The sequence below is a fragment of the Phoca vitulina genome, unplaced genomic scaffold, assembly GCF_004348235.1.
Source record: "Phoca vitulina isolate PV1807 unplaced genomic scaffold, GSC_HSeal_1.0 scaffold11, whole genome shotgun sequence".
Classification (NCBI taxonomy): Eukaryota; Metazoa; Chordata; class Mammalia; order Carnivora; family Phocidae; genus Phoca; species Phoca vitulina.
Window position 1 is genome coordinate 46,978,041 of NW_022589714.1, and position 15,835 is coordinate 46,993,875.

The window sequence follows — 15,835 nt, forward strand, 5'->3', positions numbered from 1 at the left end:
CTGAGCCACCCAGGCATCCCTAAAACAGACACTTTATTATGCAAGTATCTATCACATCCATGCAACCCAAGAGGAGAGGTCTGAGAAATGAATTGATCTTTTCTTTCACTTGAGAGCTTCTGCTGTTCACATGGGCCCACACTCCGAAGCCGTGTCCTCTGACCTGGCCTGTCACCCAGCCCACGTTCGGTCCAGTGCAGACACCTCTGGTTTGGAGAACAGGGGGCAAGATGTGAGGCATTCCCTCAGCTCCCCCCCAAGCCCCCACCCTGTTAGAACGCAGATATTTCAGTTTCCAGTTTGCCTGGTCAGATCAGCCCTGAGCCCCAGGTGCCCTCCTGTTCTCAGTCATGTATTTGTCTGGGGTTTGAGATCTTCAGGAACCCTCTAAAAGACCGGTCTTGGGGCCTGGTCGAGGGGCGCCCCGGCTCTATTGTGCAAAGTGCTTTGCTGCCTGGAAATTTTTGCATAAGCCGTGCCTTATGCCTGGAGGGTTCTCATTCCTAGTCTCTGAAAGCCTTCAGGTCTCAACTTATTTTAGTATTTTTTTATTAAGTAAACTCTACCCCCAACATGGGGCTCCAACGCATCACCCCAAGATCAAGAGTCACACTGTATGACCAGGGCTTAGCATACTGTTTGGCACAAAGTCGGTGCTCTGGAAATATTTGTTGACCAGCTCTCAGCCATGAGCTTCCTCACCTTCGATATCAGGGTGTTAATGTCTGCCTCATAAACGTTATTGTGAGGGTGGAGAGAGAAGAGGAGCAAGGAGACTGACATACAGTAGGTGGTCAATAAATGCTATTATTATTATTGTTATTATTACTGTGCATTCAGAGGCCAATGAGGACCGAGGAATCGTGGAGATGGGGACTTGAGGGCTATTTAGAGTGGGACAGGTTTCGTGGAATAGGCTTAAGCAAAGGCATGGAGGAGAGAGAATGTAAAGGCTGTACACAAGCCTATGTGGCTGGATGAGTAGTAGGGATGGGGATAGCCCTGCAGTTAGAAAGGCAGACTGGGGCCAGACCAGGGAGAGCCTTGAATGCCAACCCAGCACATTTAAATTTGACCCTTAGGCAATAGGGAGCCAATGAATGTTTTTGAGCAAAAGTGTCAACTGAAGAAGTGGTATTTTAGGAAGACTGATTAGGGCAAATCTGAATCAGGTGGACCAAGCAAGTGAAAAACAAAAAGCCTGACAGTTTCATTCATACTCCATCTCTAATCCTTGTGACTGCATAAAACATGCAAGGGTTAGGGGTAAAAGCTCTGACAGGAGTCAGATCTGGATTCACGCCCCCAGCCAAGCAACCTGACAATCTGGCTGACGCTGAGCACTCCCCGAGCACTCACGTTACCTCCCCAAGCCTTGGTTTGTCTGTCTACAAAATGGAGATAATCATCTCTACCCTGCCTATCTCACTGGACTCTTGTGAGAATTGAGTGAAATTAAAGATGTGCTCATTAACTCATTGAAAAAATGAACCCCACTCAGGGATCAAGTGGTGTTGTAAATGCTGAGGAGACAGGGATGAAGTGGGAGTTCAGTGAAAAGGGACACATAATTACCAATTACTGAGTGCCCACTGCATGCTTTTTTTTTTTTTCTAAGATTTTATTTATTTATTTGACGGAGAGAGACAGCGAGAGAGGGAACACAAGCAGGGGGAGTGGGAGAGGGAGAAGCAGGCTTCCCGCAGAGCAGGGAGCCCGAGGCTGATGCGGGGCTTGATCCCCGGACCCTGGGATCCTGACCTGAGCCGAAGGCTCGATCCCCAGAGCCTGGGATCCTGACCTGAGCCAAAGGCAGCCACTTAACGACGGAGCCATCCAGGCGCCCCCCCACTGCGTGCTCTTTTCCACCTGTCATCTCACTGAATCTGCCAGGATGCAGGGCTCAAACTCACGACCCTGAGATCACGACCCAAGCCGAAACCAAGAGTCAGATGCTTAACTGACTGAGCCACCCAGGCGCCCCTCATCTCAATGAATCTGAACAATATCCTTACTGGGTTGAGCCCATTTTATAAATGAAGAAACGGAGGCTCAGAGGGGCTCAGGGCGTTCAGCCCTTAAGTGACAGAGCTCAGGTCGTGGGCTCAGGGCTGACCCATAGGTAAGATGACTGCCTGCCTCCTAGCGCTAAACCTTTGAACACACCTGGCTATTTCCAACTTCTAGGCCTTTATCTTGTTCCTTTTCCAGGTATCCCATCCCACTTTTACTTTTGCCTGTGGAACTCCTGTTCATCATCTTTTAAATTTTAGATCAGGCTTTTCAGGAAGCCTCCAGGACAGCTGAGTGAGACCCCTCCTCTGGGCTTCCTCAGCATTTAACGAAACGTCTCCCATATTAATCACATCAACACTATATCCTTGGGGGGCACCTGGCTGGCTCAGTCTGTGGAGCCCATGACTCTTGATCTCTGGGTCATGAGTGGGTCGTGAGTGGGGTCATGAGTTTGAGCCCCACCTTGGGCATAGAGATTACTTAAACAAAACAAAACAAAACTATATCCTTGGTCTCTAAACTTTAAAAAAGCATGTTCCCTATCAGTAAAAAAAAAAAATTTAAGTGTACACCCATAATTAGGCATGTTTCTTAATAAAATACTGTATAATACACATGCTTCTGTCAATCCATATATACTAAATATCAGTCAACCCTAGTTCTTATTTTTTATGAAAAATAAAGATAAATACAGGATCTGATCTAATATTTTCTTCCCACACCCCACTGACCCCTGACAAATTACAAATTGGCACCTCCGACCGGAAGCTGGGTGGGGGAGGGTGGGGCTGGCACAGCGATGGCGTCCTTCAGGCTGCTGGTGGTCTGAGAACTGGGGAGTCAGCCTCTTCCCTCAGTGGGCTGGACCTGGTGGGGGGGGTCGTGGGCAGGAGAGAAGCACCTCCCACAGTGCTGCCACCTTCTTGAGCCAGCGGGAGGTGGGGTGAAGTTGAGCCTGGATTAGCCGGGGAGGGCAGGGAGGCTCCCAGAGCGGCAGGGTGGCCAGAGAAGGGGTGTGGATAGGCGACTGCACCATGCCGCTGCAGGACGACACCCTCCGAGAGGTGTGGGCCTCGGACAGGTCCGGAAGCGCCCCCACCAGCACCTCACCTCAACCTACCTGAACCCTGGGGGGGCCCAGGTGGAGGGGTTGGGGAGGGGCAGAAAAGGGGAGGAAGACAGACTGATTGCATTGCTACCCTCAGTGGACATGAAGAGGAAGGCCAGAGCCCCGAGGTCCAGCAGCGCCCCAAGCAGGTATGTCACCCCTGCTTGGAAAGGAGGCAGGGAGAACCCCCCATTGCGTGTAAGCCCATGCAGGGAAGGGGATCTGGGAGTGGGACGCGTCCCCCTCAGCAGCGTCTGGGTATTTCTTCCTTGTAGTTTTGCTTTTTTTTTTTTTTTTCTTTTGAGGAAAAGGGTGTTTCGGGGCATGGGATGTCCAGGGGAGGAATTGGGACTTTGGGGCCTTGGACGCGGCCATGATGCATGGGAGGGGTCACCGTTCCCTCCCCAGGAAGAAGGCTGCTGTTCCCCTCCCGATAATCCGCGGTTATTTCTGGCGGCTCAAGGGATTAGAGGGTCATGGGCAGCCCTCCGAGCCCCCCTTTCCTTCCTCTCCCTCCTCTTGACCCCCACTCCGCAGCGACCCGCCAAGGGGCAGAAGTTGAGGAAGAAGAGGACGGAGGCTCCCGAGTCCCCGGGCCCTAAGGGATCCAAGCCCCGGAGACCTGGCGGCGGGCGGGGGGCCGAGCCCGGGGGCGCCCCCGGTGAGGGGTCCGGGAGGGGTGCGGCTGAATCCTGGAGTCCTGGGGGTGGGGGCAGTGAGGGGGGAACTGGAAGGGTGGGAGAGGGCCGGGGTAGAACGGGGGGGGAGTGGCTGGGAGGGATGTATGAAAGCCAGGGGAGGGGGGTCGGAGGTGGAAAGAGCGCCCAGAGGAGAACCCCACGGAAAGGAGCCCGAGGGGGGCAGCGTCCGGGGCTCAGGCGCCGTCGGAGGAGGGGGTCGGGCCCTGCCTGACCCCAGCCTCTCGGCTCAGCCGGGCGGAAGGGGAAGCCGCGGGAGGAGGCGGCCCCGCAGCCGCCGGAGGCCCGGCCGCAGCACACGGTCTACGCCAAGTTCCTCAGGGACCCCGAGGCCAAGCGCGACCCGCGGGAAACCTTCTTGGTAGCGCGAGCCCCGGACGCAGTGGACGGTGAGACGGGGCCGGGGGGGGGGGGGGGGGGGGGGGGGGGGGCGCGGGAGGGGGGCGCTGGAGAGAAGGCGCGAAGGGCCCGCACGGGAACCGCGACAGGGAGACGGAAAACTCGGGAAAAGAGCCTCTCTTTCTCCGGCCTTCTCTTTGAGCCAAAAAACCCCACTTTATTCTCTTGTTCTTTACTCCGTTTTCCGGTTGGGGAAACTGAGGCACGGAGCGGTTAAGAGTTTTGCCTTAAACTACAGCTAGGGGCCAGAGATAGCCCAGATGGGTCTGGCTGGAGGTCAGAAACGGACAAAGCCAGGAAGATGGGGAGGGGGAGGGGGGCGCCTGGGTGGCTCAGTCATTAAGCGTCTGCCTTCGGCTCAGGTCATGGTCCCAGGGTCCTGGGATCGAGCCCCGCATCGGGTTCCCTGCTCGGCGGGAAGCCTGCTTCTCCCTCTCCCACTCCCCCTGCTTGTGTTCCCTCTCTCACTGTGTCTCTCTCTGTTAAATAAATAAATAAAATCTTAAAAAAAAAAAAAAGAAGAGGAGGAGGCGGGGGGGGGGAAACGGCGCAGGTGCGGTGATGGGGGGTGGGGGGACTGCAAGACAGGCAGGAGTGTGTGAGGAGGTAAGGGTCCCGGAGCGGGTGCAGGGCCCTACAGAGAAGGGCATTTCCCCCAGAACAGGATTTCCAAGCCCCTCGCATTCCCCCAACCCCAGCTCACTTCCCCGAACACCTTGGAATCACCCCCAAGGTTTGAGGAAGGAGCTAGAACCGTGTTTCTCCTATTGTTCCTGTTCCTGTTCCAGAAGGGGAGCCTCCCACCCCCCCTCTCATTTACCACTTCCCAGCAATCTGGGGGGACCGGGCTCCCAGATAATGGGGCCCACGCCAGCCCCCATTATGAGGAGCTTCTACCTACAGAGGATGAAGAGGAATCAGAGGAGGACCACGAAGAGGAAGAGGAGGCGGAGGAAAAGAAAGAGAAAATCCCTCTGCCACCCAAGAAGGTTCCTAAAGAGAAGACTTCTGCCGTGGTCAAGGAGAGGAAGGCCAAGGCCCAGGGTAAGAAGGGTGAGTGTTGAGGGTACAGAGGGACCACACAGACTCGGACAGCTAGCCCTGTCCTTCAGGGGCTTGGAGGCCTCAGTGATAGGCGAGAGTTGAGACATCGGAAAGTTACCAGTGCGTGGACGCAAGAGTTTCCTTCTCTGGTGTCTTCCCCATGACGGTCCTTAAGTACATAGTACGTGTGCTCCCCCCACGCCCCACCATCCCCACCACTGCCTGCCCAGGGAGCTCTGTGAGCCAGGTAGGACAGAGGATTTTAGTTTTGTGATTTTTTTAGTGGTTTTTCTTTTAACTCAATATGTATTATTGTTATAATTTTCATAAAAGTATCAAAGCCATTACGGTAAAAATCAGTCAATGAAATCAATGCTATCATGGCTCTCTGGCCTGGGCACCTCGCCCTATAGGTCCCGCAGGCTGGTCTAGATGGGGACAGGTAGCTAGGACCCTGGGCCTCTGTGGGAGGGACAGAACACTGTCGTAGCACCTGCCAGAGGAGGTTTTCTGGGGAGACGGGGTGGGCGCTGGGAATCAGAGACTCAGTTAGAAGGCCCGCATTCATTCATTCATTCATTCATTCTGTAATGCCTGTTAAGCTCCTGGTGTTTGTCCAGCCCTTTACAGACTCAGGATTAAAATGCAACAAGCAGGGCGCCTGGGTGGCTCAGATGGTTGAGCGTCTGCCTTCGGCTCAGGTCATGATCTCAGGGTCCTGGGATCGAGTCCCGCATCGGGTTCCCTGCTCGGTGCAGAGCCTGCTTCTCCCTCTCCCTCTGCCTCTCCCTCTGCCACTCCCTGTGCTTGTGCTCTTCTGTCTATCTCTCTGTCAAATAAATAAATAAAATCTTTAAAAAAAAAAATGCAACAAGCAGGGTGCCTGGGTGGCTCAGTTGGTTGAGTGACTGCCTTTGGCTCAGGTCATGATCCTGGAGTCCCGCGTGGGGCTCCCTGCTCGGCGGGGAGTCTGCTTCTCCCTCTGACCCTCCCCCCTCTCATATGCTCTCTCTCTCTCATTCTCTCTCTCTCAAATAAATAAATAAAATCTTAAATAATAAATAAATAAAATAAAATAAAACGCAATGAGCAGAAGACAGACTCTGGGCCCTTGTCAGGTCTTCAGCCTCCCTGGGGACTGAAGAAATGATGAGTGGGTTGGAAAGTGGCCTTCAGCCCCAGCAGGGTCTTCTCTGTCTAACCCCTACCTCCATTTCCAGGGGACCTGGGAAGCCCTGTCCCCCCAGCCAAACCTCTGCGCATTAAGAAGAAGGAGGCGCCAGCGGGGGAGGGGCCCAAGATGAGAAAGACGAAGAAGAAAGGTGAGACTGGTCTCCCGAGGAACAGGGGACTCTGGGTATGGTGGTGTGTGACTCCTTCACATTCACCCACACAGGGTCTGGGGAGGCTGACAAGGACCCCTCAGGGAGCCCGGCCAGAGTGAGAAAGAAGACTACAGCAGCCATGTTTCTGGTTGGGGAAGAAGGGCCAGCTGAGAAAGCTCCGAAGAAGAAAGGTGGGTGGCCGTGGCCTCTGGTGCCATGACATCTAGAGGCCGTCCTGGGGGTGGGGAACCCAAGTGCAGTGTGGGGTGAGGAGAGGGCTCTGGAGTCAGAAGACTTGAGGGGCATCTTACTCCCCACTTAAATAGCTGTGTGGCCTCAGGCAGGTATCTGAGCCTTTCTGAGTCTCTGATAATAGTAATATGGGAGTACTCTCTTGTGGTTGTGGGGAGGGTCCAAGTAAGACGTGGGTGTTAGAAGTGCTCCACAGGGTCAGGGATTCACAGGCTTGTACCCCCTCCATGCCAGGCACTTCCAAAGGCCCAGAAGAGGAGAGGAAGGAGGACGAGGAGGAGGAGGAAGAAGTGGCAGCCGTGGGGATGAAGAACAGCAATCAGAAGGGCAAAGCGAAAGGAAAAGGCAAAAAGGTTGGGATCCAGAGGGGAAGGGGGCCGAGTCCCCTTCAGGGAGCAGGGCAGGGGCCTGGGCTTGGGGGACTAGAGTATGGAACCTCGTGGGGGGGGGGCCGGGGGTTAGAATCTTGGCTCCCTCTCTGATGACACGATAGGAGGACAAAGGTCACCAGACTTGTGAGAACAGAGAAGGCGGTTGAGGGGTCACTAGGCTGGGATTGGCTCCCTGCGGGCCTGATGTTATCTGGGCTCTAAGCCCTCCCCTCTGCGGCCTAACCAGCAGCCCCAGCCAGAGATGCTCACAAAGCCACCACGCGGAGAGACACCCATCTTCTGTACCAGAGGGCGAGAACACGCAGGCAGAGTGTGCTCACTGACTGTGTGAGTTGTTAAAATATTTTCACGCTACTGCTCTGGGGCCCCAAGTGCTTTCTGCTACCGAATCCGGGATGGCCCAACCTTCCCGCAGCTGAAGAGTTAACACTGGCAGACAGGTGCCTCCAGAACCCTCCTCCAGGCCCACCAGGGTCCATTTGGACAGACCAGGCAGTCTCCAGGGGCAGAACAGGTTGTTAACTCTCTTGAATATTGCTCTTTCTCACAAATAGGACTCAGGCACCAACATGCACAAGCCGGGGTAAGCAGGAGAGGGGGGCCAAACTGGAGAGAGAAAGTGATGAAAGTCTTTGAGAAATTGGGTTTCCACAAGTGGAGAGATCACCCTGAGGGCAGAGCCGGGTCTGAGCCATGTGGGTTTATTAGTTTGTTCAGGAGTGGTCAGGTCTTGCGGGACTGACTCACATTAGCCAACATCACCAGATACCGATATATAAACTAAAGGCCAGTTTCTTATCTCCCACGGGGAATATAACCGCAGTGCCGCCTTCAATACAGTAGGCCCTAGAAATTTACAGCTGTGGAAATGTTTGAATAAGCTCTGGCTTTCTCCACATCACATTCCAAACATAGTCTTGCGTTTCCCAAGTTTCTTCTGGAGCAGCCCAGAGTGGAGAAGAGATGCTCCCTTGCCCGGAGGCTAAGGGCCTGCTCACCGACACCAGCCTCACCTCACACGTAGTCCAAACCTGCCCTCAGCAAAAATGGCCGACCGCAGCGTATCAGGGATTCTCCGTAGCTCTCATATAGCACACACCCAGGCTGGCAGTCCCCTCTCTTCCCTAGTGGGAAAGTTGGGGTTACGATCTTGGCTCCCCCTCTTAGGAGGGATAGAACATGAGGGCAGAGGGCACCAGATCCAAAGGGGCAGCTGTGGGGTCACCAGGTCAGGCCTAGGCCACCCTAGTGTGGAATGCAACCAAACTGTGATTCGGAGTTTTCCCATGAGCAAGATAAGCTTATTTATTTCTTCATTGTCTTACCTCGGTATTGCAGTCTGACAAACTACCCCCAAAACTTAGTGCCTTAAAACAACAAACATTTCTTTTCTCAGTTTCTACAAGTCAGGAATCTAGGAGGGGCCTAGCAAGGTACTTCTGGCTTGGGGTCTGTTTTGAGAATGCAGTCAAGATGTCAGCTGGGTCCGCAGTCACTCGGGAAGCTTGGCTGGAAATAGAGGATTCACTTCTAGAATGGTTCACTGTCATGGTTGTTGGCTGGAGCCCTCTCCATAGGGCGGCTTGAGTGGTCTAGTGACATGGCAGCCTACTTCCCCCAGGGCTCAAGAGTGGCCCAAGGGAGACAGCAAGGAGAAGCCACAGTATCTCTTATGACCTGGCCTTAGGAGTGACCCCTCCCCCCATCACTTGGGCTATATTCCATTGGTCAGAAAGACCAAACTCTGATACGATGTGGAAGGAGACTACGCGAAGTGTAAATACCAGGAGGCAGGGAACACTGGGGCTCATCTTGGAGGCTGGCTACTGCAGTCATTGATATTGACCATACACTGTAATGATAGCAGCAGCTAATCCTTCTGTAACACGGCAGTTCATACCTTTGGCCCCACCTCAGTTCACCCGTTGACACAGCGTCCACATGAAGGACACTTTCTAAGGCTCTGGCCCTGGCACCATTTTAAGCCCCGTTCCACTTCTTACTAGCTGTGTGAACTTGGGCAAGTTGCTTAACCTCTCTGAGCCTCAACTTCTTCGGTAAAATTGGACAATTACTTCAGTAGTTACCTAAGAGAATTAAATTAGTTAATATCTGGAAGATACTTAGAGCTATGCCCGGCGCATTGGTAGACTTTATAGGAGTGTTTGTTAATATATAAATTAATAAGGTCTCTCCCGGGGAATCCAGCCCCAACCTCTGCATTTCTCAGATGAGAAAACTGACTCATAGGGTGGTTCAAGTTAAACATGACAGAGTTAGTGGTGGAACCAGGATTTGAACCCAAGCTGTCTGGCTCCAGATCCCAGGCTCTTAACCACAAAGTGAAGCAAAATAATAATAAAGCGCCAAGCTCCGCAGAGCCGCCTAGCATGGCCTGCTGGGCTGCAGGGGAAGTGAGGGGCCCAGCCCACGGTAGCTGGCCTGTCTGTTCTCCTCCACACAGAAAGCGGTGAGTCGTCCTGCCTGCCCTGCCTGTGTCCCGGCACTGGGGATGTGCTGAGGGCAGAGAAGCCAGGGCTCCAGGACTGATGCACGCTCTGCCCCGACCCAGAAGGAGGAGAGAGCCCCCTCCCCACCCATAGAAGTGGATGAGCCCCAGGAGTTCGTGCTCCGGCCCGCCCCTCAGGACCGGACAGTGCGTTGCAGGCTGACCCGGGACAAGAAGGGCATGGATCGGGGCTTGTATCCCTCCTACTTCCTGCACCTGGACACAGAGAAGAAGGTGGGCAGGGGGGGACAGCAGGGGAGAGAGAGTGCAGGTGCAGGACCCAGGCTGGGGCGGGGGGGTGGCTAGAGCCAAAATGGGGGTGCGGGTGGAGTCCGACGCAAACAGGCCTTCCCTTTCCCCTCACTCACCTCCTTCCTTCACCTGTCTCCCCCTCTCCCCAGGTGTTCCTCCTGGCAGGCAGGAAGCGGAAACGTAGCAAGACGGCCAATTACCTCATCTCCAGCGACCCCACCAATCTGTCCCGAGGAGGGGAGAATTTCATTGGGAAGCTGAGGTGGGGTTGGGAGGCCCAGGGCCACAAGAGACCATGGCGAGTCACTTCCGTCTCCCTCTGCCACCACATTGGGCACTCTAGAAATGTCCCCTGCCCCAGGGCTTCCCACACTTGAATGTGCACAGATCACTTGGAAGCGTTGTTAAAATGGCCCAGTGGGTCTGGGTGTGGGGCGAGAGTCTTCATTTCTAACAAGCCCCCAGGTGATGCCCGTGCTGCTGGACCAGGGACCTCACTTGACATAGGTCATAAGGGTCCATGAGGACAGGGACCACGCCTGTCACGTTCATAGTTGAATTCCCAGCACCTGGTACATAGTAGTGACTCAATAAAACATTTACTAAGTGAATGAATAAACAAATATCCAGCACCTACCCTGTGCTGTGTCTCCCCATATATCTCATCTAATCCTCACTGCGCATCTGAGAGGTAAGGGGAAGGGGGTACCCCCGAGTCAGGTCTTATTTCTTATATTTATGTATTTAACAAACACTTATGTAAGGCCTACCTATGTGTCAGGCATTGTTCTAACTTCCAAATATGAATCCATGTAGTCCCCTTATTGACCAAGTGGTAAATACTGTTATTAGGCCCATTTTACAGAGGGGGATGTTGAGGCTCAGAGAGTTCAGCCTGCCTAGGGTCAGTAAGAGATAGAGCTGAGATCTGAAGGTTGCCCAGTGTCCTTCCAGATCCAGCTTCTAAAAAGACCTCATGAGGGGAGCCTGGGGCAGGGGACAAGAGTTGTTCTGTCCTAAGACACCCACACCCTTGACATAGGAAGCTCTCCAAACTGCCTGGCTATGAGGAAGGGTCTTGGAGCAGGGATGTGGAGTCCCCCCAGCCCTGCCCCCAGCTGCACCCTGCTTGCAGGTCCAATCTCCTGGGCAACCGCTTTACCGTCTTTGACAATGGGCAGAACCCGCACCGTGGAGGAGGCAGCACTAACGTGGGGAGCCTTCGGCAGGAACTGGCAGCTGTGATCTATGTGAGAACACCCCCCAGCACCCCCCTCCCGGCAGGACCCTCCCCTTCGCAGGGACCAGCCTAACAGGCATCTCCCTCCCAGGAAACCAACGTGCTGGGCTTCCGGGGTCCCCGGCGCATGACGGTCATCATTCCTGGCATGAATACGGACAACGAGAGGGTCCCCATCCGGCCGCGAAATGTGAGCCCAGCACCTCCCTGACGCCTCCCCCTGAGGGTCCTGTTCCCATGTGATCCATTCATGACCCACTCCTGGGGAGCTGGGGGGCAGGGGCTCAGGTTGCCCATACCCAACTTCCTGGGCACACTCATCACCCTGTCACTCATTCATTCTGGAAACTCGTGGGATGAATTAGGGGGTTTTGTAATTGAATTCACTGGAACCAATACAATGAGGTGCTTTTTTTCCCCCAGTGTACACCAAATCATCCATTCATATATTCATTCACTGAATGAGTGGTGTATTGTGTATATCGTACTATACACATTCAGCGTATAATGAGTGCTGAGTATTATTCTAGGTAACTGGAAGACATCAGTGAGTAAAAAAGATCTGCCCTCCTGAAGCTGACATTCTAGCGGAGGGGACGGACTGTAGACAATAATTGTGACAAATAAGTAAATTGTGTAGAATGTTAGAAAGTGACAAGTGGTATGGAAGAAAGAAAAAGTCGGAGTGGGCCTCATTGAGAAGGTGACGTTTAAGCAAAGACATGAAGGAGGTGAGGGAGCAAGCCTATAGATATCTAGGGAGAGAGCATCCAGGCAGAGGGAAGAGCCAATGCAAACACCCTGAGGCAGGATGATGCCCGGTGGGTTTGCGGTGAGAGGTGAGAGTTGAGTCTCAGATAGGGCCTGTATAACTGGTTTGTACTCGGAGAAACAGGAAGCCACAGCAGGGTTCTCAGGAGCGACTTGATTTGCCTTCTATTTTAAAAAGCAAAGGTTGCGTGTGTGTGTGTGTGTGTGTGTGTGTGTGTGTGCGCGCGCGCGCGTGTGTGTGTGTGTGTAGTCTAGGGTAAGACGGAGAGATGGGCCGGGGAGAGGTGGCCATCTTCAGTGTCAGTCGCTCGCTCCGCAGGTCAGTGAGCCCGGGACTGCAGAGACAGGATGACTGGCGTGCTCCATACCCGCAGTGATGTCACTTTACTCATTTACAAGGAAAAATAACACCAGTCAGCTGATCACACATCCTTCCATGCTGGCAAGTCACACCGTAATCAGAGGCCTGGCCAACCCGCGGGGCTCGAGGCACGGAAGGCTGTTAGTCTCGAGGAGCCGCGGGTCCCACAGCTGCTCCTTCCAGGCCCGGACTAAACACACAAATGCTCCAGAGGCAGGGCCTCCCGAGTGTGTCTGGGCTTGGTGACAACTCCCCAGGGCCGCTCCGGGTAACTCTTCATCATTTCACCGTCCATTCATTCTACAGTCGTTCATTAAAGCCAGGCACTGAAGATCCAAAATCAGCAAACAGGAACCATCAGAACAATGCGACATTTATTGAGCATGTACTCTGGGCCAGGAACGGATCTGAATAGCATGCCATGCACTATTAACTGCTTTAATCCTCACAAGACCCTGTTGTGAGGGAAACTGAGGCACAGAGCCATCAATAAAATACGATAGCTGCCCTTTAAGTATCTAATTCTGCCCATTACAGTGTAGTGGGAGAAATAGTAAGAGCAGGTGTTATGGAGGGAGACTCTGAGCTAAGACGTCTAAATCAGACACGGGGTCAAGGAGGCTTCTCGGAGGACATGATCTTGCGCAGACTCACTCTAAGCCACGAATGTGACCAGTGCCAAGGGAACTCAGGAAAGAAGTATCTCAAGAGCGCTATCACGTAGGCACCACTCCTTCCTCTGAGAAACTCTCTTCTGGGACATCTTATTTTAACCACTGTTTACCTGTCCGTCTCCCCAAACACAACTGCGAGCTCCGCGTCAATCACAGCATGTCTAGTGCATCCTTATGATCAGGTGCCAGCATGCGGCTGTCCCGAGGACCCCTTGGGGGCCAAGGGCGCAGAGCACCTACTGTGTGCAGATGCTACCTCCCACCCCTCCACTTCGGCATCCCACGGCGAGACCCATTCTCACAGAGGTCCACCCTGCCCACAAGGATACTGCAGAGACCAAGCTGCTTGGTCCTTGGTCAAGGATGCCCCGAACGGATGTCCGTGTCCAGTCTGCACACTAGCACACACGTGCAAAGGCATGCACAGGTCCCCAGGCCCCTTCCCCTCGGTCCTGAGATATCTCGGCCACCCCATATGTCCTCTCCCTGACACTCCCCTTTGGCACCCCAGGCCAGCGATGGGTTGCTGGTGCGCTGGCAGAACAAAACACTGGAGAGCCTCATCGAGCTGCACAACAAGCCACCTGTTTGGAACGAAGACAGCGGCTCCTACACCCTCAACTTCCAAGGTCGAGTCACACAAGCTTCAGTCAAGAACTTCCAAATTGTCCACGCCGATGACCGTGAGTATCTGAGGGCCCAAGGCGGGCTGTTCCCCACCACCTCCAGGACCCTGACCCTCCCTCGGGCCTTTCCCCACCACCTCTCTTTCTCTCTCTGTCTCTCTCTCTCTCACACACACACACACACACACGCACGCACGCACGTGCACAAAGCTGTCCTTTCCCGCTGGAGCCAGAACATCCAGGAAAGTCACTCCCTCCTGCAGGGGCATTGACAGCTTGTTCCCAGGAGCCTCAGGTATTCCAAGCAGGTGTCTCGGGGCTTACTGTCGCAGGCCTTCTTTCTGGCATTGACCAGGGCCTGGGGTAGATACTGGGATATTCTGGGTAAGAAAGACTGTGTTGAAGGGAGAGTTAATCTGCTGGAGCTTGAGAACCACTGATAGCCCAACCTCTACGTGGTCAAAGAGGCTGCTGAGGCTCAGAGAGGGCGGCGCCTTCCCCAAAGTCTCTCAGCGACTCCAGGAGGTCCCACTGGCCAACAAAATTTATTTCACAGACACACAGGGCTTTCTATGTGCTAGGCACTGTTCTCTGGACTTTACAGATACTGAATCATTAAATCTTTGCAACAACCCTACCCCTCCAAAACCTGAGGAAGATATTATTATTGTCCCTACTTGGCAGATGAGAAAACTGAGGCATAGAGAGGTTAAGTAAATTGCCCAAGGTAGTACAGCTGTAAGAGGTAGAGTTGGCACAAGAACCCCGGTGGTCTGGCTCCAGGGCCCCAGCTCCCAACCCCTTCAAGATGGCCGCCTTGCAGGGCTAGGGAATATTAATCATCTCCCAATGCCTGCTCTATTGTCCTCTCTCAAGTAAGGTCAAAGGCCTGCCCTCAAGGAGTTAGGGAAACAAGATATGCCCAGAACACAATTAAGTAAAAATGTCCCTGTTAACAGGCCTGGGGGAGAGGTTCCCACTAGGGTGAGGAAGTTTGGGATGGAAAGATACCTTCCAAGGGACTCCGGGTTCCCAGGATTGGCTGACACTGAGCAACTTCTCCATCCCCCACTCCATCCTAGGGATGTGTCCCCAGTGTCACCTGTCCCAAGGCCTTGGAAAACTGCTCTCCAGATCACATTTCTGGTGGAGCCTGGTCTGCAGAGATCAGGGGTATTTTTAGCAACTTCCTGTCCCTATGGATGCTGGGGGAGGTGTTTGGGACTGGGGCTGGGAACCTGGACCAGATATGGGATGGGGCTGAGTGGAGCCACTCGATAAGGTAGGGACTCCGGGGGGCTAGTGAAGGGAGAGAGCCTGGCGGTCTAAGATGGGACTTGGGGGCTGGGGATGGGAAGAAGGAATGAGGCCAGAGCCATTGTCTGGGGGAAGTGTGACAGGTTCCTATATTTAAGTGCCTGTCCTACCCATAGCCCTGGGTGGCAGAAGATAAGGCAGGATCCCTGCCCTCAGGGGCTTACAGTCAGTCAGAAGGCTGGTCAAGCGGCAGGTGGGGCCGGTTGGGCCAGATAAGAAGGGGTGGATGGGTGGAGGGTGAATAATTGAGATGGTCGCTGAGGATTAGGGCCCCAATGCAAAGGAGGGAGACTTCTCCCAAAGTTGAGGACACTGTCTGCCAGGACTGGGACCCCAGGAGATCTTGCCCCCCCCCACCACCCGTCTGTGTCTACAGCCGACTACATCGTACTGCAGTTCGGGCGCGTGGCCGAGGACGCCTTCACCCTAGACTACCGGTACCCGCTGTGCGCCCTGCAGGCCTTCGCCATCGCCCTCTCCAGTTTCGACGGGAAGCTGGCCTGCGAGTGACCCCAGCAGCCCCCAGCGCCCGCCAAGGGCGGGGGAAAGGATTCAGTGGAGGCTTGCAGGGTCCATTCGCCAAAGCCCCCACTGAAGACTCCTCTCTTGTCCGGGGCTGACCCCTCACTGTCTCCGAGTGACCTCCATCCACTCCCCAGCCCGGCACAGGCCGAGGCAGGGAGGAGCTCAGACTGCGGTCCGACAGAGATGAAGAACATCTGGAGTCGGGAGCCGCACATCTGGTCGCGGAGCTAGCCTGAGCCGCTTCACCAACCGCCCCCCTTCCCCGCCCCGCGCCCCAGTCACTTCCTGTCCAGGAGCAGTAGTCAGTGTTGTTTTAACCCCCTCCG

At 54.3% G+C, this 15,835-nt stretch overlaps 1 protein-coding gene across 2 annotated transcripts; it reads left to right on the forward strand.

The window, feature by feature from the left end:
• Positions 1-3,050: 3,050 nt before the first annotated feature.
• Positions 3,051-15,494, forward strand: TULP1 (TUB like protein 1). Of its 2 annotated transcripts, XM_032410186.1 has the most exons (15): positions 3,051-3,097; positions 3,222-3,273; positions 3,662-3,752; positions 4,056-4,211; positions 5,125-5,274; positions 6,486-6,587; positions 6,662-6,781; positions 7,077-7,195; positions 7,370-7,375; positions 9,807-9,977; positions 10,145-10,257; positions 11,131-11,245; positions 11,327-11,425; positions 13,553-13,724; positions 15,361-15,494. In XM_032410186.1, exons 1-15 carry the CDS (start codon positions 3,051-3,053, stop codon positions 15,492-15,494), a joined length of 1,647 nt encoding a protein of 548 aa, XP_032266077.1. The 2 variants fall into 2 exon arrangements, with proteins under 2 accessions (XP_032266077.1, XP_032266078.1); XM_032410187.1 differs by lacking the exon at positions 4,056-4,211.
• Positions 15,495-15,835: the final 341 nt, after the last annotated feature.